At 35.4% G+C, this 24,265-nt stretch overlaps 1 protein-coding gene and 1 pseudogene across 1 annotated transcript in view; both read left to right on the top strand.

Annotated features, from left to right (window-relative positions):
• The window catches only part of RNF169 (ring finger protein 169), a 158,000-nt gene that overhangs the window by 117,606 nt on the left and 16,129 nt on the right, over positions 1-24,265 (top strand). The window contains exons 3-4 of the mRNA XM_077113577.1: positions 2,653-2,799; positions 8,856-8,974. Coding sequence (XP_076969692.1) covers positions 2,653-2,799; positions 8,856-8,974 — 266 coding nt within the window. The remainder of the gene's footprint in view (positions 1-2,652; positions 2,800-8,855; positions 8,975-24,265) is intronic.
• On the top strand, positions 12,025-23,346 carry LOC143643905 (progesterone receptor-like; annotated as a pseudogene).

Here is a 24,265-nt window from a genome sequence, read left to right as displayed (position 1 = left end):
TCAGACTGAGATGCATTTCATAGTTTCTCATTCTGTCCCCTGTAGCTTTAGTCTAGTTATGACATTCCTTTGTATTGTTGTTCCATCTTTCCCTATTATGCCACCTGTCCTTAATTCTTGTTCCCTAATAAAGTATTCATACATAAACCTTCTTCTCAGACTCTGCTGACCCCCCACAACAAAGAATTATCTAGCCCAAAATGTCAGTAGTGCTGAGGGTGAGAAACCCTGATTAACTGATGTCAAAGGCAAACTCTAAAATTTAAGCTCTTTAATATTCAATCTCTGTGACTTTGGAAAATAATCACTGAGTCTTAATTTTTGTGACTACAAAATGGTAATAATAAACAGATTAAAACAGACCTCTTAAGGATTAAGTGAGATGAGCTGTATAAGGCAAATAATTCCTGCACCATAGAAGATACAATAAATAGCAGTTATTGATATATCTTTTTCAAGTTTATATGCTACCTTCTGACATTCCCTGAAGCTTTTTTAGAATTAAAACTCTTCTCCTAGAGACCCAGTTCTCAAATCCTTACAAGTAAGCACCAAAAGAGATGATAAAAATAGCTCTTTCAGGGTGGGCCATGGTGGCTCAGCAGGCAAGAGTGCTTGCCTGCCATGCCAGAGGACCTGGGTTTGATTCCTGGTGCCTGCCCATGTAAAAAAAAAAAAAAGCTCTTCCAGAGAACCCAATATATAGAAAAGATCAACATGACTGATGTGAAGATTCAAGTGGGCCTATAGTTTTTCACCTTTCTAAATTTTTGGCTTTGTTAAGATGATGCTTTTTTGCTAATGACTAAACCATTGCAATGAAAGGGCTGTTTTGCTAGCAACCGAAGTCCCCAGTCAGAAACTTTGAGAACAGTAATAAAAATTATTAAGAGGCAGAAGTAATACATTCTAAAACACTGGAAAAGTCAGAGTATATAACATGTAAATACTGTTAAGCACTAAACAGGGTAACACTAAAATACATAAAACAGGATATTTAATATTTAAAAAAAACAACATCCTTTCATGTAGAGATTGTGTATGTGGGGGTGGGCAGTGGCTATTCTGTGCATTTAGAATGTTTTGCAGCATTTCTGGCCTCTACCCACTAGATGCCAGTAGTTAACACCTCTTCCCCAGTTGTGACAACCAAATTTGTCTCCAGACATTGCCAGCTGTCTCCTGGGGGCCAAATCACTCTCAGTTGAGATCACTGAGATAGGCCTAGATTTGAATTCCAGCTCTAGTTCCTGTGGCCATGTGAATTAATATATTACCTAACTCTTAAACCTTAGTTTTCTAATTAAGTGAGATAATGTATGTACAGTGCTTACCTCAGCCCCTACCACATAGTTTTCAGTAGGGGATAGCAATTATTGAGATACTCAAACTTGTTATCTGAGTGAAAGATAACAACTATGGCCAAGTTGTTGACCAGGAATTTCTCATCTTAGATTTTCAAAGGGCCTTGATTCTATTATGTGGGTAGTTAGCATAGACTTCAGGTTTGCCTTCTCCCTTGTTATGGATTTGCTTTTCTCCCTCTTGTGTTCTTGTTTGAGTTGGGCAGAGTTTGGAGTACATATATTATTTCATTTGAATTTCCTCTGGCATAGCATTGTGTATGGTGTTATTTGCATATTCATTAACCTCTTGATTAGACTGATTGTGTTAAAGATTAGTTCAGGCTTATGGGAATCAGACCTATAGAAATTGGGAAGATATTTCTTATCATTATTGTTGTTTTAACCCTGGGACTCCATCCAATAAAAAATACAGTACTTATTCTTTTTCTTAATCTTTTTTTAGCAAGAATGATTTTAAAAATTAATAGTCTATAATAGCTTTTATATACATTATCTCATTTGAATTTTATTTTAAATATGCTGTGAAAAGGGAAGAAAGGAGATAAAGAAGGGGAACTTGTATACTCTAAGTGCACAGGAAGACACAACATAAGGGCTTCATATTATTATCTCATTTTCTTCTCCTAGTATCTGCAAAGTAAGTAGCATTATCCCTAATTTGTAGGTAAGTGAATGATGGTTTATTTGCCCAAGATTATACAGCTGGTAAGTGAGTGGCAGAACCACTGGAACTCAGGTTTTTATTCCAAAGCCCATCTTATTTTTGTAATGTCATGCTAGTGCTCCCAAATGAGGAACATATGCCTCTGTCTTAAATTTCTTTGTAGACTCTGCATACTGACCTACTCTCTGGACCACAGGATAATAGTATAATATCTAGGGCATTGGGACTGTGATAAATCATTTGTTCTGTTGCCCACAAGGCATAAATATCTGCATGCCTATTCCCAGTTTCTCTGGCTCTCTGTGGACTTAAACTTTGCTTCTCTTGGCTCAATGCAGTTATGTCTGGTTTACGGAATTAAGGAAAGCTTTTAGGCTCAGACTTTTTTTTTTGCTAAGTGATAATCCTTATTTTTTTATTATGAGCTATGAAGTATGTGTGTTTGGCAAGAGCTGAGTAAAAGCAGACACTTAAAAATCAAGAGGATTTTATATGTGATAAGAAAACTAATCTCAAAATTGCCATGTGATCTGTTTGTTCTAATAGACTACTTGGTAAAAGATGTTTGTAAATCTAGAGTCACCTAATATTCTTCCGTCTCGGTATAATTTGTGTTTTCAGTTAAGAGAGGAGAAGTTACAAGAGGAAAAAACTTCAGAAGATCAGATCCATAAGCTGTCATCAGAGGATACAGAAACAGGGAGAAAGAAAATGGATGAACAGAAAAGAAGAGATGAGCCATTAGCACTGAAAACGAATTTGGAACGTGTAAGTAGATCACTGTTTTGATGAGCATCTGCCTCAGAATCAGCAGCCAGCCCAGGTGACATGGGTCTGAAAATCCATTGTTGGTGAATTAGGAGATCAGTAATAGTCATTGACAATGCAATTTAAGAGTAGTAAGAAGCTTGCGGCCTATGGGAGAGCTGGAGAAAATAATTTATGAATGGAACCGTGAGACCTGCAAGGAAAAATTAAGGCAACAGTGGGGGAAAAAAAGGTGAATGAGTGGAAAAACTTGGCATAAGTATTACGTTTCATGTGTATATTGTCATTTTGACTCTTGTGCTGTTATTTGACATTTGATTTTTATACGTCATCTATCTTCAACTAATTTTCCTTGGAGCTTGCATTTTACTTCTCTTTATTTTTTATAATGCCCTAAGTAAATATGCTAGAAATGAGGCAGATCCTTAAAAACTTAGTCTAAACTTAATCTAATTTGACTTTTAATTGGGCTATATGTTGTCTGAATTTGCTTTCGTTATTTATTTACAAAGCAATTCACATTGTAAGAGGTATATGTAATTTATATAATAAAATACTTTTGGAGGGTCCACTATTACACTCAAAGTGATAATTACAAATGAGTTTTATTTCTTTAGTGAGCCACTTTGGACCATCTGCTAGTCCTTACTGTGTGCACTGAACTTATCTTTAGTGTCATATCTGTTAAAATATTTTGTCATTCAGGTTTGTTAGTGTTTCACGTTGATTTTTTCAGTTAGCTGAAATTAATAAAACTTTACCATATATAAAGACAGGCAACATAGCAGTGGAGCAAAAAAAAAGAAAAGAAAAAAATCTCTAGACCAGAAGCCGTCTTCTCTAGAGAGGTCCAAGCACTTTAACAAACTCTATGGCTTTGACCAAATTACTTAATTTCCCAAACTGCTTCAGGTTTACTCTTTGCAAAGACATTTTTTCCTGAACTTCCCAAACTGAAGTTATTTAAGCTTTCTTGGATTAATAGTATCTGCTGACTACCTCATGCATGTGGGCTTTCTGATTTAATTTATACTAAATTATTATAAATTATTATTTATTATTAAAATGGCAGCTTGAATTTACAGGGTTTCAATCTTTTAAAAGTTTTAGTTTAACAAGCATGAAGTTCTTATGTATTCATTAATGCTTTGTACTTTTGGAATTACAGTAGATAAAAGATTGCTATTGACTGAGGGGGTACTAAAATTTTAGCTAGAAAGGCAAGTATAAAATATATGATAGTTTTATGCATATATCTTTATTATATATAAAGGCCAGCTGTGGTCTGTCATCTCTCAGGCAGAAATACCCAGAAGTATACCCAGAAGAAGAAAGGACCTTCTTTGTAGAACAAACCAGTCTTTCAGAGAGAGCTCAGCCTCCACTATGGCTCCCCTATAGAAAGAAGCTGCCACTCTTGATCTTGTCAGATACAAGTTTCCTCCAGGGAGTTATTTTTCTACTATTAATTCATGTCATGGCAGAGAAATTGTTTTGGTTATTTTTTCTTTTGTTGCCACCGTCTTTGAAATGGAAAATCAAGTGCATCAACCTAATTTTAGTCTTAAAAAGAATCAACGAATACAAAATTTCATTTTTTTCCCCATTGAACTGTTTTAATGGGTCTCAAAATTCTGTGACAGATTTTTTGTCCTTGTTTCCATTTAAAAAGTACTGATTTTAAAAACTAATAGCTTAAAACTGCCACACAAAAACAAATGGTCCACAAAACATTCCTTTCCTTCTGAAGGTTTTATGATGCATTGTTATCATTAACCAGTCTTTTACTATTAAGTTTAAATGGCCAATTGAGACAGTTTTGAGACTGTTTTTCCACCACTGATTAAGACTGGGGTGGCAGGTGTTATGGGTAATATTCATTTTCTGAGCTTTCTGGGCAGACTCGGTGATCTTGCCGGCTCCAGCAGTCTTCTTGTCCGCTGCCTTGACGACACCCACAGCAACTGTCTGTCTCATATCATGAACAACAAAACAACGGGAGGAGGATAGTCAGAGAAACTCTCAACACACATGGGCTTGCCAGGAACCATATCAATGATGACAGCATTACCAGATTTCAGGAATTTGGGGCCAGCTTCCAGCTTCTTGCCAGAGTGGCGATCAATCTTCTCCTTCAGCTCAGCAAACTTGCAAGCAATGTGAGCTGGGTGATAACCTAGCACAGGTGCATAGCCAACACTGATTTGGCCTGGATGGTTCAGGATAATCACCTGAGCAGTGAAGCCAACTGCTTCCATTGGTGGGTCATTTTTGCTGAAATTTTTTTATTAGTAATAGTCAATAGTACAAATATTTCTGTGCAAAAACACATAGAATAAAACCTGATTTATGAACATTTCAAGTTTTAGACTTTTGTGATTTTGCCTTTTTTTTTTTTAAATATTTTTGAGGATTTTTTGAATGGGTCTATTTTGCATTAAATATGTCTTTTAAGAGTTTTTGGTGTTGAGCAAGTAATTTCATTTAGTTTAACCAAGGCCACATTCAAAGAGGGACCCAAGAAAAGCTCAAGTGGACTCAGTGAAAAGCCAGTTGAAGGATTATTTTTTATATAGGGAGTATTATGATTAGAGCTCTATTGATCATTCACTCCCCCAAAATCCCTAGTGGCTTCCTATTACTTGTAGAATGAAATGAAAACTCTTCACCCTAACATTTAAGGTCTTTCCTAGGATGATTCCAGCTTATTTTTCCATCCTTGCTTTATATCCCAGAACTCTAGGGGATAGAGCTGTTTGCTTTCCCCCAGATGTATACTGTATGCTTTCCCTCCCTAGGGTCTTTGTTCTTGCACTTTCATCTCATTCACATGTACCCAGTTTACCTTCTGTTAAAGGTTACTCTCCACGCCCAGTTCAAAAGGTCTCACCTTCATGAAGCCTTTAGGAATTCCTCACTGGCTTCTCAACTCCCATAATTCCCTCCTTCACCCCACCCCCATACAGTTTGTAACTTTTACAGGACTTATTTTATTTTCCCATACATAACAATTATTTGGGTGCTTGTATTTCTCCACTAGACTGTAAATTTGTTGAGTATAGGAAATGTACCTTGACCATTTTAAAATCTGCTCTACTGCCTTACACATCACAGGCGTTTGATATATGTTTGTCAAATTGAATTTTGCTAGGGGGAGGAAAGGGTTTATTCCAGAAACAGAGATTATCATCTCTTATTTTTTTTAAGAATGGAATAAAATGGGCACAGTGTTTAATTTGTTATGGTACAGGTAATAGCATGTGAATTTTTGGAAAACAAATTATAGTCATACCAAAAGTGAAAAAGCAGAAAGTAAAAATTACTTGTAATCCTACAACCTAAAGATAACCCCTGTACATGTTTTGGTAAATAGCCTTCCAGATTTCTTTTCTAAGCATGTATGTGTGTGCACACATGTGCACATTATGATTTTTTTTTTCAGAAAATGCAGCCCAATGTACATATGGTTTTATAACCTTCCTTTTCTAGTTAACTATAAATTATGGATATCTTTCCATGTAAATAAAGAGTCCACAACATTATTTTTAAATAGAATTGACTTAGAATTTATGTAATTAATTTATTTACTCAATCTACTCTTGAGATTTTACAATTTTAAACACGTATGATGAAATCTATTTGTTTCATTAATTCCTTAGAATACATTATATAAGTGTAATGATCAGGTCAAAGGGAGCATCCTTTTTAAGGTTTTTGGTATTTATTACTGAATTCTTCCAGAAAGCTTTCACCATTATCAGTACATAAACATACTAAACTAATTTCCTCACATCCTTACCAATTCTGAGTATTATCATTCTTTGAATTTTGTTAGGCACACCATTTTTCTAGATATCACTACCGAGATTTTTATTTATGTATAATTTGTATCATTTTAGGAATCTGTAATGCTATAAGCTTATTTTTATCCAAGGTGAAAGATGCAAGGTAAATATTTTCCTATTGTATGGCTCTAGATTTTGTGGGGGTAGAAGTGTAGAGGAGTGGGGTAGCTTCTGTCTGAATAATTATTTGTACTGTAATCCATCTGGCAAAAATTAAAAGAAACTTGCATATACCTATTATAAAACTGAGATTTCTTCTTAAAAGAATAATTGTGTTAAAATTAATACAAACAAAACAGTCCATCTTTTGTTGAGTGCCTGCTACTTGTTACCTAACATGCCAGGTGCTTCTTTTAGACTTGCTGAAATATCTGTGGTATTCATCTACCACAATCTTTATTTTATAGGAAGTTGTGAGGAAAACTGAGGCTCAAAAAAATAAAAGTAACTACCTCACGGTGACTATGCTAGCTAAGTGGTAGATTTGGAATTTGAACACTCTTTTACACTGTACTAAATTGATTATGAAGAGAGGCCTAACTAGACAGAAATTGCCATTATTTATCTGCCAAGTCTATTCGTATTAAACGTTTTTCTTTTTTCCAAGAATTAGGAAGAGAATAGCCTATAAAACTCAATGATGGGTTAATACTGTAAACTTTCTCCAGTGAATAGTTTGTACCACAGGGTTCTTTCTCTAAGGAGTGATGCCTTACAAAATTGAAAAGTCACACTGTAAACCATCCCTCAAAGACTAATTATGAGGAAACATAGCCTACTGTATGTATGTACCTATCAGCCTAGAGAATAATAAAGCATTAAGGAATGCAGGATACTCTAAGCTATGTGATGCCTTGCATGCCTATGCCTACAGCTCTTACTCTGATAATCATTTGATCATTAGGTAACCAGTTAAGCGTTAGATTATATTTTGTGTCTACTGACCAAATGATGTTACTGGGAACTTTTTTAAAAAACAGTCACTCAGAGTTTATTGTCTAAAGTGAAAGACAGACCCTCTAATTAGGAAGTTACAGTTCAGTGTGATTAGTTGCTACCTATGAGAGAAAAAGACTTTCGTATTGAATTGTGAAGCAAAACCTTACTTTATATGCAAAAGGCAATCTAAAAGAAACTCCAAATGTGAAGCAAAAGACTTTAGCAAGAAACTTCAAAAGATAATGAAAATAAATAAATGGACACAGTCAAGATGGGGAAAGATATTTGGAAACCTTTGCAGAGAAAGTGACATTTAAGATAACTCTGAAAAGCCATTGAGTATTTTATATACAGAGAAAGGGGAAGGGGAATTTTAGGTTAAGCAAGTAGCATGTTCAAAAGTGCAGAGGTTTTGAAAGACCATGGTACATGTAGAGAGTAGATAGTAGTTTGGTTGTAGCTAGAGCTCAAGGAGTTCATATATGAAAGAAGGTTGGGCCTGGTTTGTGAAGGTTATTATGATATCATACTGAGGTGTTTAGATTTCATCCTGAAATCACCCACAGTTAAGCAAGTGAAGTTGGAAAGTTAATTCCTGGTAGAATGAAGTGAGTTTGGAGAGAAGAAAGGCTGGAGAGAGCAAGACCAGTAAATAGTCCAAGTAGAAGATGATGTAAGTAAAGAATGAATCTAAAATAAGTCAATGACAGTGAGTATAGATGGAAAGGTTAGATCTGAGAGACATTTTAAGAGTGAAATGGATTGTCAAATAATGGAAAAAACATGGAGGCAATTTGGAGACAGAAGGTTTTCACTAACTAACTCTATAATCCTAGGTAAATTAACTACTCTGAGCTTCAGTTTGCCATCTCTAAAAGATGGATAGTAATAACCACTGTTTGATACGCTGATATGAAGAGTAAATGAAATAAAATATTTGGAAGTGCTGGGATACTTAAAAGCTCTGTAAAAATGTTATTATGACTTAGGAGAAAGGGGAAAGGAAGGGTTATAGATGGCATCAAGGTTTCAAAGCTGTGTTGGTGGAATAAGTAGTTGGTGGTGGGGCTAGAGAAGAGAGGTAGTGATTTGGGATGTATTGAGTTTGAGCAACATTTGGGTTACCCACATTGGGATCTCTAGGAGGCAGTTGGAAACAGAACAGGAGCTCAGAGGGTGACATATAGAAGGAGAGATTTGGAAACTATTGCTAGGGGAGAGTTCCATGGGAACCCCAAATGGACATTGTTGGCTCCCTTGTCTCCCTGACAGTGTCCTGCACGTCTCTCAGATTCGGAGAATGAAGAACCTTCCCGAGGCAAGATGACACAGACACATCGCTCCGCGTTTGTTTCCAAGAACAACTCCTACTCCTTAGCTTTCCTGACAGGGTAAGAGATTGACCCTGAATTCAGTCAGGGTACTTTCATCTTTGGGTATGAGACCAAAGGGACTTGGAGAGCAAAGGTATATATTTTTTAGTTACTTTGGAAGGGGGGTGGGTGGAAGGGAAAAAAGAGGTGGGAACTGGTTTTCAAATATGGTTTAGGGAGAAAGTACTGACTCAAATTTTAAAGAAAAGTAAAATTTACCGATTTCTGGCATTCTCAGCATAGGACTGGACTAACTGCTCTGCTGCACAGTGTGAACCGTCTATCCTGGGCAGAAACAGCAAAGTCTTCCTCAATCTGACAGTATCCACGGACTCTCCCTCTGGACTTTTCTCTCTTAGTAGGAAGTGAGCCCAGAGTTTATTTTATTTTGAATGCTTAGACATAAATTAATATTTTGGTAGGTTTCAAGAGGGCAAATTGAAAAGTTTTTAAGGCTCTTGTCAGGGAATCTCTTCATCCCTTAGACTTTGCAGGCTCCAGGGAGGACAAGAGGGAGGAATGGATGGAAGGAAGGGATCATTCATTTACTTAATGGAGATTTCATCAATAGCTACTATGTGCCATGTTCTGTTTTAATATAGAAATCAAAAGACACAATCTTGAACCCAGTTTGCTGTCTTTTTTCATTTAAAGCTGGCATTGTTCACTCTTCTCCCTAAGACTCCTCTCTGTCTTCACACTGGTATCAGGTAATAGATCTCTCTTCCTTGCTGCCCCTGTGAACACACATCCAGAGTCCTTTCATCTTAAGGCTTTTACTACTGTAAAAGCTAATAAATATGACAAAAAGAAGCTACAAAAATTTAAGAGTTTTATACAGTGCTTGCTGTTGTGACAGTGTAACTTCTATTTCTGAATCCCTTTTGTTTAGGTTCTTTTGGAGTAGTCTGGTTTTCCTCTGTTATTTGTGAGAGTAAAATTCACTAAACCACTTTTTCTTTTAAAAACTTCCCCTTCTCCAAGTAATGGCAGCTTCTTCTTCTAGAAAGGTCCCTTGTCAGAATATTTATTCATTCATTTGACATTTGTTGAATGTCTACTGTATCATAGCCACTTAAGCTTGATTGATGTCATCAGAACCCAGTAAAGTATAAGCCAATGTACTTTGCATTTGTGATGAGGATGGGATTCTTGTCCTAGATGTGTGAGCTTGAACTATGGATGCCCTCTGAAGTTAAAAATAATTCAAGATTGCTTGACTAAGAATTGTCAGCTGCTGATTGTGCATATATGGATTTTTTCCATTTATAACGGGCATATCTTAATGGTTATAAGTACAAAGAGGGATCTACTGAAAAAGGAAAAAGATCAGATCATTCATTCCAATCAAACCACAATAAACACTCCCTGAAGTCAGTAAATGACAATCTGTGATTAGACAATCTGTGATTAGTTAATGAATTTCTCATCATTTGAAATTACTTGGATAAAAGAGAAATTTATATTAAAATCCAAACATGATACCAAGGCAAATTGTCCCAATTAGTTGGAGCAGAAATTGAACAGGTAAATTACTCATTACCAATTCCAGTCTCCTTACCCTTGTAATTCATTCTTTTAAAGGGGCTAATTATGGTTAATTATGCCATTACTGAAGAAATGCCTAATAATGAACTTAGAAAGTTCTTCTCTAAAGGGCAAAGTACAAAGCTTATACAGAAGGATGTGTTTTTGATTATGTGTGGCTCTGGAACATCTGTAATATATATTCTTTTCCTGCTCCTTTGCCCACCCTTGCCCTTGGCATATATCATTGAGCCATAATGGGACTAATTTATAAGAAAATAGTTCACTTAAGATTTTATCATTAAGAAATATGTGTGATCAGTGTTTCACATTTCTGGATTTAGAGCTTTGTTATTTTCCAAATATCTATGATGTGGACTGAGTTCAGTTATTAAGGCAGTTGTTAAAACAAGTAATTAGATTTAGTTGGTAGTATTATCTTTTTATGAAATAGTTTATTGATGTCATGGAAGCCTTGAGTTGGAAAATCTGTTATGGTGGTAATGTAAATTGCATCTCTTATTTAGTCAAAACGCTATGCTTTTTTTCCTTAGATAATAAAATATTGTTTCATATCCAAATTTATATTTAGGAGAACGGCATGGAATTTTTAGTGCCAACAATGAAATGTAACATATGGGTATATTAAAAAAGAATTGGCATTGTTCATAGTTTTTGTATATTAAAAATGCATTTTTTCTAACTAAGAAACAGCAAAAGAATAGATTTTGTTTCTCTGCAAATTATTTTCCTAAGGAGAGTTCCTATGTAACTGTTAAAGTTTTTACAACTGTATTTAAGTCAAATGAATCCACCATTTGTTTTACTCATTGTTCTAGTTTGCTAGCTACTGGAATGCAATATACCAGAAACAGAATGGCTTTTAAAAAGGGGAATTTAATGAGTTGCTAGTTTACAGTTCTAAGGCCGAGGAAATATCCCAATCACAACAAGTCTATAGAAATGTCCAATCAAAGGCATCCAGGGAAAGATACCTAGGTTCAAGAAGGCTGATGAAGTTCAAGATTTCTCTCTCAAGTGAGAAGGCACATGGCAAACACAGTCAGGGCTTCTCTCTTGGCTGGAAGGGCACATGGCGAATACAGCATCATCTGCTAGCTTTCTCTCCTGGCTTCGGGTTTCATGAAGGTCCCTAGGAGGCGTTTTTCCTCTTCATCTCCAAGGGTCGCTGGCTGGTGGACTCTCTGCTTCGTGGTGCTGCAGCATTCTCTGCTCTCTCTGAATCTCTCATTCTCCAAAATATTTCCTCTTTTATAGGATTTCAGAAACTAATCAAGACCCACTCAAATGGGTGGAGACATGTCATCCCCTAATCCAGTTTAACAACCATTCTTGACTAAATCACATCATCCAGGGAGATGATCTCATTACAGTTTCAAACATACAGTATTGAATAGAGATTATTCTACCTTTATGAAATGGGATTTATATTAAAACATGGCTTTTCTTAAGGGGCACACTTCCTTTCAAACCAGCACACTCATCTACTTTATAAACTTTTCTTCCTTAAGTCCCAAAACATGGAGGTAAGGATGTGTAGGCATGACTGCTTGGATGATTATTTTGGAGATGCATCAGTGGGTTCTGGCTTTGAGTCTTAACCAGTGGCCAGCCTATCTTCATTTGGAAAATTCAAAGAGGGCTTTGCAGCCATATTAATGGAATTCTACAGCCCTTTGAAAATGAAACTTTGTCCACATATACAGATGGAGAAATGATCTTAAGTAAACTATTTCTCTATTAACCACAAAATATATGATAATTGAAAAAAGCTTATTTAAATATAAGTTGGATATATGATTATAAAGTTAAACTTTTATTTTCAATATCTGAAAAACAGGTTTTGAAAATTAATTAAGTCTATTTATTTATGTTCCCTCATTCCACATTCCTCCTTCTGCCTCCACAAATCACCCAGAATGAAGCAAAAACCTGGTGACAAATTCTTCTTAAAACTCAGCCTGGAAAAACTGTCTCCTGTTGAGCTGATATTTTTTCTTTTCTCTAAGAGCTGCATATCTATTTGTATTTTCCTCCTTGCTTTGCCTATCAGGAAGCTTAGAACAAAGTTCTTAATTCAACTATCATGGCTCTCCAGCATGGCCCATAATTGTTAAAAATCTTTTTTCTATGGCCTTTCTACATTTATTATTAATTTAGTCTTTATTCTCTATTAAGGCTCAGTCTTAATATATTTCTACTGTCATTTCAAATTCTTCTGGGAAATATGACATAAGTATAAAAGAAATATAATCAAACCAGCCATTCTCTTTCCAGTTAAAAAAGAACAACTAATGCAGTAATACCAGTACTGCCATTCAGTACAAAAACCTTATTTTATATAAATGGTGGCCAGCGGGATTTCTGGTACACAATGAGCCTTCAGTGGCTATTGCTGCTATTGCTGCTATTTTATTGTCATCTTTCAGAATACGGACTCTTAGAGGCTGAAAAGGACCTTAAGTGTTATCTTTTCCAAACCTTTTGCTTAATGGATGGGAAAACTAAAGCTTAGTGTAGGAACGTGGCTTGCCAAATCTCAGAATGTTAGAATAGTAGGAAACTGAGTTAGAATTGAGTTTTCCTTGTGTCTTAGTTTGCCAGAGCAGCTGTCACAAATATCACACAGTGGGTTGGCTTAACAACAGGAACATGTTGTGGTGTTTGTAGTTATGAGGCTAGAAGTCTAAAGTCAAGATATCAGTAAGGTTGGGTTTCTCCCTGAAGACTGTAACATTCTGTTGCTGACTGCCAGCAATCTTTGGGGTTCCTTGGCTTGCATCTCTCTACTTCCTGTTATATGGAGATGTCTTCTCCTTTCTCAATTCAGTGACTTCCGCTTTCTCACTTCGGTGACTTTCTCTGTAAAGTCTCTGGTAATCTAAATTAAGACCCATCCTCATTCAGTTAGACCATGCCTTAACTAAAAATAACATCAAGATATCCTATTTATAATGGGTTCACACCCACAGGGACATGGTTTCAGATTAGGAGCATGTGTCCGTCAGGGTCCATAATTCAGCCTACCACTCTTTGTCCTTACTTCACTGCTCTTTCTGCTATACCCCATAAACTCCTTAGAGTTCTCTGTGTTATCTCTGCTAATCTTCCCCCAATAGACTGTATGCTCTTTGAAGGCAGAGGCATCTTATTCACCATTCTATTAAAAGTACTTAGTGTAGTGCCAGGCACTTAGTAGGGACTCAGTAAACATATTCAGAAAATGAGTCTTGCATAAAATGAGTCTTGTGCCTGCAGGGAGATTAAAGTGGGACTTTGTCAGAATTGATTGTCAAACTTGCAGTATAGGGACTAGGGGGGCTCTCTAGCTGTTGAGGAAACTGGTGGTTGTTTTTATTGGGTTAGATTCTATGGGATTAATAAGGGATGTAGGGGATCTAGTGATTACATTGATAAAACTTTTATACTATAAAGTTGCATTTATATTCATAATGTATTAGCAATAATTTATGATGATATTTTTATAGATTCTATAAAAGAAAGATATTAGAAGTTAAGCCATAGGTACATCATTTTATTTTATTTTTTTTTTTTTTTTTTTTTTAAAGGAAAGACAGAGAGAAGGAAGGAAGGATAGAAGGAAGGAAGGAAGGAAGAAAGGGAAACATCTTTAAACATTTTCTTGTTTTATTGTACTTTGTTTTTCCGTTTTTTGTTACATGGGCTCGGGCCGGGAATCGAACCGAGGTCCTCCGGCATATCAGGCAAGCACTTTGCCCGCTGAGCCACCGCGGCCCGCCCATCATTTTATTTTTTTATGTTCAAATACTTTAAGCCTGGGTTTGTGGTTCAGAGTGGAGTACATCAAAATGGACCCTGATGGACACATGCTCCTAATCTTAAACCATGTCCCTGTGGGTGTGAACCCATTATAAATAGGATATCTTGATGATGTTATTTTTAGTTAAGGCATGGTCTAACTGAATGAGGACGGGTCTTAATCTGGATTACCAGTTTCTTATAAGGTATGTTAATGTGGGAGAGAGGTAGATAGAAACTGACTGATAAAACTCAGCAATTATGAAATGCATATCCAGTGTTTCAGTAAATTAAAATATGCAGACTTGGTCTCTCTTTCTGAAGATGAACAAATGAAAAATAAGAAGCTTTAAGGTAATAAAACCAAACAGACATTTAAGAGCTATGATATTTCAGGATTAGCTGTTTGACTGATTAAAGGAAACAAAGCCAGAGAGGTGGGAGGTGGGGAGACTTGTCTGGAGATTTCAGGGAAGAAGTAGCAGTAAAATCTTTGATTCCTATGTTTCATCTGTATAAAATGCACATTGATATGCCCTACCTACTTGCTAGGCAGGATGTTTTATTGGATGATTTCTTAAGATCCTTTCCAGCTCTAAAATAAAAATGTCTATAGGTGGCTTAAAACAGAGTTTTGAAGGGTTGATGAAGTGAGGCCAGGGTGGGAAAGAAAGGAGTGAGAACATTAGGAAGTTCTGTAAAAATCTAAAATGAACAAGTGACTTAAAAGGGAGGAGAGACTATAAAGATGAGGAAATGTGAGTTAAAAGAAACTGTAAGACTTGATAATGACCTGGAGTAGGTCATGTGTTGTGTGTGTGTGTGTACACGCACATGCTTGCTTAAGCATAGTACAAGTTTTAGAGGTGTCAGAATAACTCTGCCATTTTAGAAGTAGAATTATCCTAGTAGTTTTCAGAGGGCCTGGCTGGATGGTGGAGGGTGGCATTCAGGAGAACTAGCCTTTTCCCAGTGCTTACTGGTGTTTACTGCCATGATGGGTGCCGTACATACATTTCATTTAATCCTTAACATTAATCATGCAAGAGTTGTAATACTAGTCCCATTTTACAGCTGAGGAAATTGTTGCTCAAAGGATTAAGTAACTCACCCAAGAATCTTCAACTCAGTAGAGTAACAGAGATGGAATTAGAACTTAGGTCTTTTGACTCCAAATCTGTGCTTTCTATCAAATCACTGTCAGTGCACAGTGGGCCTTGTGTTTGAGTCTTTTGCATTGTGCTAGGCTTTTTAGAATGCAGAGTTATGGAAACAAAGTATTTCTTTCCAGAATAGGAAAATAGAGAGAGTCAGAAAGTAATCAATCATTTATTAGATTTGGGCAGTACTCTAGTTTGCAAGCTGCCAGAGTGCAATATAGCAGAAACTGAATGGCTTTTAAAATGGGGAATTTATTAAGTTGCAAGTTTACAGTTCTAGGCTGCAAAAATGTCCAAATTAAAACAAGTCTATAGAAATATCCAAATTAAGGTACCAGCAAGAGGTTACCTTCACTCAAGAAAGGTTGATGACGTTCACGGTTTCTCTCTCAGTTGGAAAAGCACATGGTGAACATGGCGACAACTGCTAGCTTTCTCTCCAGGCTTCTTGTTTCATGAAGCTCCCCTGGGAATGTTTTCCTTCATCACCTCCAAAGGTCTCTGGCTGTGTGGGCTCTCGTGGTTCTCATGACTCTGGACTCTCTAAAATGCTTCCTCTTTTAAAGGATTCCAGTAAACTAATTAAGACCCACCAGGAACACGTGGAGTCCCAACTTTCTCTAATCAAAGGTTAATACCCACAACTGGGCCAATCACATCTCTGTGGAGATAATCTAATCAAATCTCCAACATAGAGTACTGAATAGAGATTGAAAGAAATGGCTGTCTCCATGAGATGGATCAGAATTAAAATCTGGCTTTTCTAGGGCACATAATCCTTTCAAATTGGCACAGGGGATGAGTGAATTGGGGATGATAGTTTTTACAGGATTTCTATTTGATATGATGAAAATGTTCTAAAATTGCTTGTGGTGATGGTTAAACAACCCTATGAATATACTAAATCCATTGATTGTACACTTAAAAAAAACAAAATTGCACCCAGTTTCTGGGTAAATGGCAGCTATTCCTAGGCCCCAAAGCTGCTGGTTTCATCCAAGTATATATATGTGTAGGAAACGGGGAAGTGGTCTTCCATGCTGGGGTTATGGGGAGGGTCCTCTCCAGCCTTTAGTTTCTTGGTGGGACTCAGTTCTACCAAATGAGGTGGATGGTTCAAAATAAGAAAATCAATCAACATAATATATTGCATTAATAGAATAAAAGAAAAGAATCATTTGATCATCTCAATTATTGCAAAAAAAAGGCATTTGACAAAATATACCACACATTCTTAACAAAAGCACTCAGAAAACTCGAAATAGAAGGGAGGGGACTTACTCAACATGATAAAGGTCATATATGAAAAACCCAAAGCTAACATCATACTTAAAAGTGAAAGACTTAAAGCTTTCCCCCTAAGGTCAGGAACAAAACAAGGATGCCTGCTTACTTTCACCACTGCTATTCAACCTTGTACTGGAAGTTCTGGCCACAGCAATTAGGGAAGAAAAAGAAAAAGCATCCAAATTGGAAAGGAGGATGTAAAACTATCTCTGTTTGCAGAACACATGATCCTATATGTAGAAAATTCCAAAGAATCCACAAGAGAGCAATTAGAGCTAATGAGTTCAACACAGTTGCAGGGAATAAGATCAACATGTAGAAAATCAGTTCTGTTTCTATGCATCAGCAGTGGAAAATCTGAAAAGAGAATCTAGAAAGCAACACAATTTAAATAATATCAGACAGAATAAGATATCTAGGAATAAATTTAACCAAGGAAGTTAAGGAGTTATATACTGAAAGCTACAAAGCATTGCTGAAAGAAATTATAGAAAATCTAAATAAATGGAGAGACATCCTGTCATTCATGGATTGGAAGACCTTATGTTGTAAAGATACTAATACAACACGAAGCAATTTACAGATTCAATGTGTACCAGTCAAAATTCTGGGTGACTTTCTTGCAGAAGTGAAAAGCCAGTCACCAAATTAATATGGAATGGCAAGGGGCCTGAATAGCTAAAGCTATCTTTAAAGAAAAACAGAGTTAGAGGATGCATATTTCTAGTTTCAAAGCTTACTACAAAGCTACAGCAATTAAAACAGTGTTGTACTGGAATAAGGTTAGACATATATATGTAGACCAGTGGAACAGAACTGAGAGTACAGAAATTATCTATTGTTAGTTGATTACATGGAAATTCACCTGTGAAAGAATGAAGTTGGACACTTACCTCACCCCACATACAAAAATTAACTCAAAATGGGTCAAAGAGTTAAATATAAGAGTTACAAACATAAAACTCATAAGAAAACGTAAGGGTAAGTCTTCAGGCCCTTGTATTCTTAGATATGACACTAAAATAATGATCAAAAGAAAAAATAGATAAATTGAACTTCATCAACATTTAAAACTTTAGGACATCAAAAGATATTTTCAAGAAAGTGAAAAGACAGCCTATAGAATGAGAGAAAATATTTGGAAACCATATATATAATAAGGGTTTAATATCAAGAATGTATAAAGAACTGGTATAGCTTAATAGTAAAAAGCCAAACAACCTAATAAAACAATGGGTAAGGGGCTTGAATAGACATTTCTTCAAAGAAGATTTGCAGTGGCCAATAAGCACATGAGAAGGTACTTAGCATCACTAGCTACTAGGGAAATGTAAATCAAAACCACAATGAAGTATCACCTCACATTCATTAGAATGGCTATTATTAAAAATACAGAAAATCACAAGTGCTGCTGAGGATGAGGAGAAATAAGAATCTTAGTACATTGCTGGTGGGAATGTAAAATGGTATAACCACGGTAGAAAACACTTTGGTGATTCTGTTTGGTAAAAAGTTAAACATATGACCCAGTAGTATATACTTTTAAGTACATATCCAAAAGAATTGAAAACAAGGACTCTGACAGGTATTTGTTCACAACAACATTATTCACAGTAGCCAGAAGTGTCTATCAGCTGATAACTGGTTAAACAAAATGGGTATATACATATAATGGAATATTATTTAGCCTTGAAAAGGAACAAAGTTCTGATACCTTCTACAGCATGGATAGAACTTGATACATTTTGAGTGAAATAAATCAGACACAAAGGGACAGATAATGTATGATTACACTTATATGAAATAGCTAGAATGTGTAAATATATGGAGACAGAAAGTAGAGTACAGGTTATGGGGCTGGGAGAGAGGGGGAATGAAGAGTTAATGCCTAATGGGTATAGAGTTTCCGTGTGGCATGATGGGAAAGATTTGGTAATGGATGGTGGCAAGGACAATGCAACATGATGAGGGTGATTAATTCCATTGAAATGTATGCTTGGGAGTAGTTGAGATAGGAAAGTTTATGTTGTATATATGTTTCCACAATTGAAAAAGAGCAACTAAAGAGACAATAACAATTAAATGTAATACTTGATCCTTTACTAGACCCAATAATGAAGGAGAAAACGTCTAAACAGATATTATTGGAACATATGAAAAATTGAGAATATAGACTGTAAGCTTTATATCAATGTTAATAATTGAAAATTTTACTTAAAATAATTATATAAGTGAACATCTTAATTCTCAGAAAATGTACATGGAAGTATTAAGTGTTGAAGGAGCATGATGTATACAACTTGTTCTCAAATGTTTATAAAAATAGTCAAATAGATTAATGGATGAGTGGATAGATTTGATACGGCAAATGTGGCAAAATATTACAAATTGATGGATCTGGGTATCTGGGTAGGAGTTCTTTGTATGGATTTTGTTTTATCTTTTGCAACTGTCCTGTAAACTTGAACTTAATTCAAAATACAATTTTAAGAATGGGGGTGGGGAACAGAAGTGCCAATCAAAAGCACAGTAAGATACACTTCACATCCATTAGGATGACTATTTTTAAGAAAACAGAAAATAAGTGTTGCCAAGGATGTAGGGAAACTGAACCCTTGTGCATTGCTGGTGGGAATGTAAATGGCATATCCTCTGGAAAACACTTTGATGGTTCCTTAAAAAGTTAAAACTGTAAAACATATTAGTTTTGCATTCGAAATAATTTATGTTAATTGTATGTTGAAGATGAAATCTGCGTTTAACTAGATTTTGTGCCAAAATATATGTTTAAATGTAAATTGAATACTGGAACGTTTTATAAAAGTTCAACTAGGAGATTTATGTGAGACTTTAAAAAATATTTTATAAGTTCTCATTAGATTTTTTCTGTTACAGTAATGTGAAAGCCAGTTATCCTCTACTCCAAGAGAATGTTTTGACCCGTGCAGTTATCCAGTACGAAAGCATTAATTTTAACATTCATTATAAGTCAATTGTACAATAGTGTCTGATGAAAAGTGCGAATTGTATTGGAGAGTGCCTTTATTGATATTTTGAAATAAATACATTTTGTACTATGCCTGTTCTTTGGAGGTCATTGATCAGCTAATTTATTTAATGATCACATAATTGAAGTTTCATCCTCCCCTTCAACCTCACACATTGCCTACCTACAAAGTCTATCATTAGTTTTGGAAAGCAATGGACTGACCCACATTACTCTCAGGAGGTTTATTCTACATTTTGTTTTCAGTTTGAGGAAAAAGAAAAGTAAGTTTTAACTGAAATCTTTTCAATATATTATTACAATTTAAATGAAAAACTATCCTGTAAGTTCTAATTTTAAATATGTTTCTTTCTTCATCTTTTAACGCCACCATTCTTAATGATGCTCATTTGAGGACTCTCTAGTAATTAACAGCTCTTTTACAACAGATATTCTTCATATTTTGAGTTGTAAATTATGAATCCCCTTAAACATAGAATATTCCCCTTAAACATAGAATATTAATATAAATGTAATCTAATAAAAACTGGAAATCAAATGCATAAAAAAGTTAAAACATAGAATTCATACCACCTGGCAATTCCACTACTCGGTTTTTATACCCAAAAGAATGGAAAGCAGGAACTCACACAGATTTTGCACACAACGTTCACAGCATTATTCACAATAGCCAAAGGGAGGAAACAACCCAAATGTCTGTTGATAGGTGAATGGGTAAACAAAAAGAGTTACATACAGACACAGACACGTATGCATGCGCCCCTCCCCACCATGCGCACCCAGGAATATCATTCAACCATTTAAAAAAGAAGAAAGTTCTGGGGAGGTGTGACAGTGGCTCACCAGGTAGAATTCTCGCCTGCCATACCAGAGACCCAGGTTTGGTTCCCAGTGCCTGCCCATGCAAAAAAAAAAAAAGAGTAGTTCTAATACATGTTACGATTTGAATGAACCTTGAAACATTATGCTAAGTGAAATAAGCCAGACGCAAAAGGACAAATATTGTATTATTGCACTTATATGAAATATCTAGAATAAGCGAATTCATAGAGACAGAAGATAGATTAGAAGCCACCAGGGGTTGGGAGAAGGGGGAAAATGGGCGGTGACTGCTCGACGGGTACAGGCTTTCTGTTTTAGGTGACTAAAAAAGTTTTGGTGGTAGATGATGGTGAGGGTAGCACACTATTGTAAATGTAATTAATGCCACTGAATTATACACATAAAAATGGTTGAAATAACAAATTTCATAGTATTTGTGTGTTACCACAATTTTAAAAATTTAAATAAAAAATAAATTATGTGGTGTGAGTATGAGTCAGAGAAGTTGACTAGCAAGCAAAAACAATTGAGAACATGAGCTGTCCAATGTTTTATGTCATGTGGTACCATCTGAAACCCTTTAAGCAGAGTTCTATATGCCATAATTCTTCTAGCTCTCTAGTTAGATGTTTCTACTTGCTTTCCCTGCTTTTCTTTGTCTGTAAGTCAGACTTATTGTGGTTATGGGTATTTTTTAGCCAACTGGATACCAGAAACCATCTCTCTCTTGGCAGTTGCCTTTCAGGCAATGTTGCTTTTTTCCTTATTAAGACTTCATTATCTGTTTGGAGAGAGAGAGCTTCCCAAAATGTATTGGGTCTGCTCTGAGGTAGAGTACAGTAGAATGTTAGATCAGTTTGTTTTGGTGGGAAGAGCATAGGTCTTTCATTCATAGATATATGGGTTTCAATATTGGCTTTAGCCATGTGGTTTAGTTCTCTATAAAGTGGGGATGATAATAACTGTTTTCACAGTTTCTGCATGGATTATATGAAATACAATATATTTAAGGTACTAATACAAAAGCTGATGATATGCTCCTAACACACGTTAATTTTTTTTTCCTTTTCTGAAGGGAAAGAGAGTTCCTTTTAAAATTTATCAGAAATTTATTGACTATATCCACTATGTACCAGTATATTAGGGTGTAGGGATATCATAATGGGGTGCACAAAGTAGGGAGGAGTAATTCCCTTTTTCAGACAATGTAATATTTGAGCTTTTTCAATCCTAAGGACACTAGTTCACTGCTGTGGAAGATTCTCAGCCAGAAGTTTGAAGTCCGTTAGCCTGATCAAATGTTATAATAACAGTGATAATAATATCTGTATACTTTATGGTTTAGGCAATATTTTCTTCATTCCTGAATTTGGTGACTCTCAGTGTTAGAGTTCATACCTCATATCCCTAGAAGTAAATTCTGAATTCTTACATCAGTGCCATGGTAATAAAGCCCCTTTCTTGCCCTATAATTCAAATATATATATCACCTATATCATAAGAGTACCTTTCCAGATCTTCCATGATTGATAATGACATTGCTTTGCCAGGAGTGTGATGCATTATGACTCTACATGGAGAGAGTGAGAGAGGACATGGAAGCTTGTGTTTGAGACCCTCCTGTTCCTTGCTCTGTCTTTTTTTTTTTTTTTTTTTTTGCTTCTTCTTATTTTTATCGTTTTAGTATAATAAAACTATAATCAGCAGCATAACTATTTATGTACTGGGAGAAATGGCTACATGTTCAACAAAATCTGCAGAGAAGAACTGCCTAGCACATTATCTTAGAAAAAACTGTCAGGCTATTATAGTCCGTGGAGGTGAAAAATTTTAAAAGTTCAATAAAGTCAGACTTATGAGAGCATGAGATACTGTTGTTCTCCCACAGCCAGTAGGAATTCCAAATGAAAGCCAAGCTATAAGCCAGCGAATCACTTTTTTACAAAATCAAGAAATACAGTTGGTCTGCCCATTGATAAACCTGTTAATGAGCATAGAACCAGATGTGACCTGTGTAGAACATGACAACACAAAACCTGATCCCTCTGATTCTTTGCTAAAAAGTCTTAAGTAGGCAAGAGGCAATTTCTTTTGGTGGTCAAGTGGTTTGAATCACTGCTAAGTTTTCAAAACTTACATATTGATGACCATAATAACTCTCATCCATTATTCTTAGATGAGCTTATTGGTGTTTGGACTAGGATGGGGATTGTATAAACATGTCAGTGGGAAGATGCTATATTTTGCACCTGCTCTAATACTAAATGAACAGCAGATCTAACAGTCAACAGTCTATTCATTATGCCTTACCATATGGCAGATTCCACAGGAGTTTGTCAAGCTTCAAGTTGCGTAAGAAGAGTTTCTCTGTATGAAAGTGTTGCTACTTCTTAATACAATTTCTTTGTAAGGACTAAGAAGTCAAAACAGTTTGAAATTATGAGACTAAATTACATTAGGGAGTTTCCAGGGCAATTAGTTTGAGGCAGAAAGGAGTTATTTCTAGCTTACAGCATTTCTATAAACTTGTAAAACTTCTTGATAAATTCTATGATCTTGTCATAAAATTTCATCTTTATTTCTTGAATACATTTATCCTGTCCCAAGCATTGAATTTCCAGAGATGATGTCTAAGTTGTTGCTGTACAGTTACTGAAGATTATGGCAGGGTAATCTCTTTTTCATAAAAAGTGAATGTCATTCTTTTAAAATTAAATTTTGTGGAATGCCTTTATGATTTTATTTTGATCAATATTATGAGGTCTCAAGTCTTTACAATATTCTGTGTGGTCTTACATTTATAATGTATAATACTGTGTAAGTTTAAGAGATAATTTTGAGGTTCTAACTATTTGCATTGATAAAACACAATTATAATTTTTCAGATGTTTTTGTGTACCCATGTTTTCTTTTAACAGTTTACAAGATTAAAAAGTAGTAAAATTGATTGTTAAAGTAAATTTAGTCTTATCCAATTTATTTCATACCATTTGGTGAAGAAATTTGACTTTTACACCTAACAAATCAGCAACTTTAAAGAAAAAAAATCTTAAATTAATAATAAAAAGATTATATATGTTAGTTCTAAGTAACTCCCTTTGTCTCCTTGATTTTATTTCCAAAAGCAAACCTTTAAAAAAAGAGAGATACTTTGCCTGGTGTTATCAGATAAACTAGTGAAAGGAATGGTAAAATCCTGTTCCTCTTAAAAAATAGTGAGTAAATTCTGGTAAAACCCATCAGAATCAACTTTCGTTGGGACTCTTTAAACTAAACAAAAATGTTTAGCAAACATGTAAATGTTTAATCGAGTTTAAAAAAAAACAAAACACCTGTGTCTTGGCTTTGAAGGAAATCTTTGTCAAATCACTAGCTGACCACTAAGATGACAGAACAGAAACTTCCATGGCTACACACAACAATGAATTCAGACTTTACAAAAATAGTTCAGAAAAGTTACTAAACAAAGAAACAAGAATAGCTACAACAACAGCAACCAGAAACCCTGGGGAGGGAGAGAATCTGATTTCCAGAGTTGCTACCTGATAATATTACAGATGTCCAGTTTTCAAAAAAAAGCTTTAGGAATGCAAAAAAGCTATAAAGTATGCCACATACAAAGGAATAAAAGAAATGAATAGAAACTGGAGGAAACAGTTGAGCATATTTAATTTGGTTAATTTAAAATATTTGACTTACTAAACA

The sequence above is a fragment of the Tamandua tetradactyla genome, chromosome 8 (genome assembly GCF_023851605.1).
Source record: "Tamandua tetradactyla isolate mTamTet1 chromosome 8, mTamTet1.pri, whole genome shotgun sequence".
In the NCBI taxonomy this organism is placed as follows: domain Eukaryota; kingdom Metazoa; phylum Chordata; class Mammalia; order Pilosa; family Myrmecophagidae; genus Tamandua; species Tamandua tetradactyla.
Note: the sequence above shows the minus strand (reverse complement) of the source record. Positions and strands in the feature narration are given on the sequence as shown.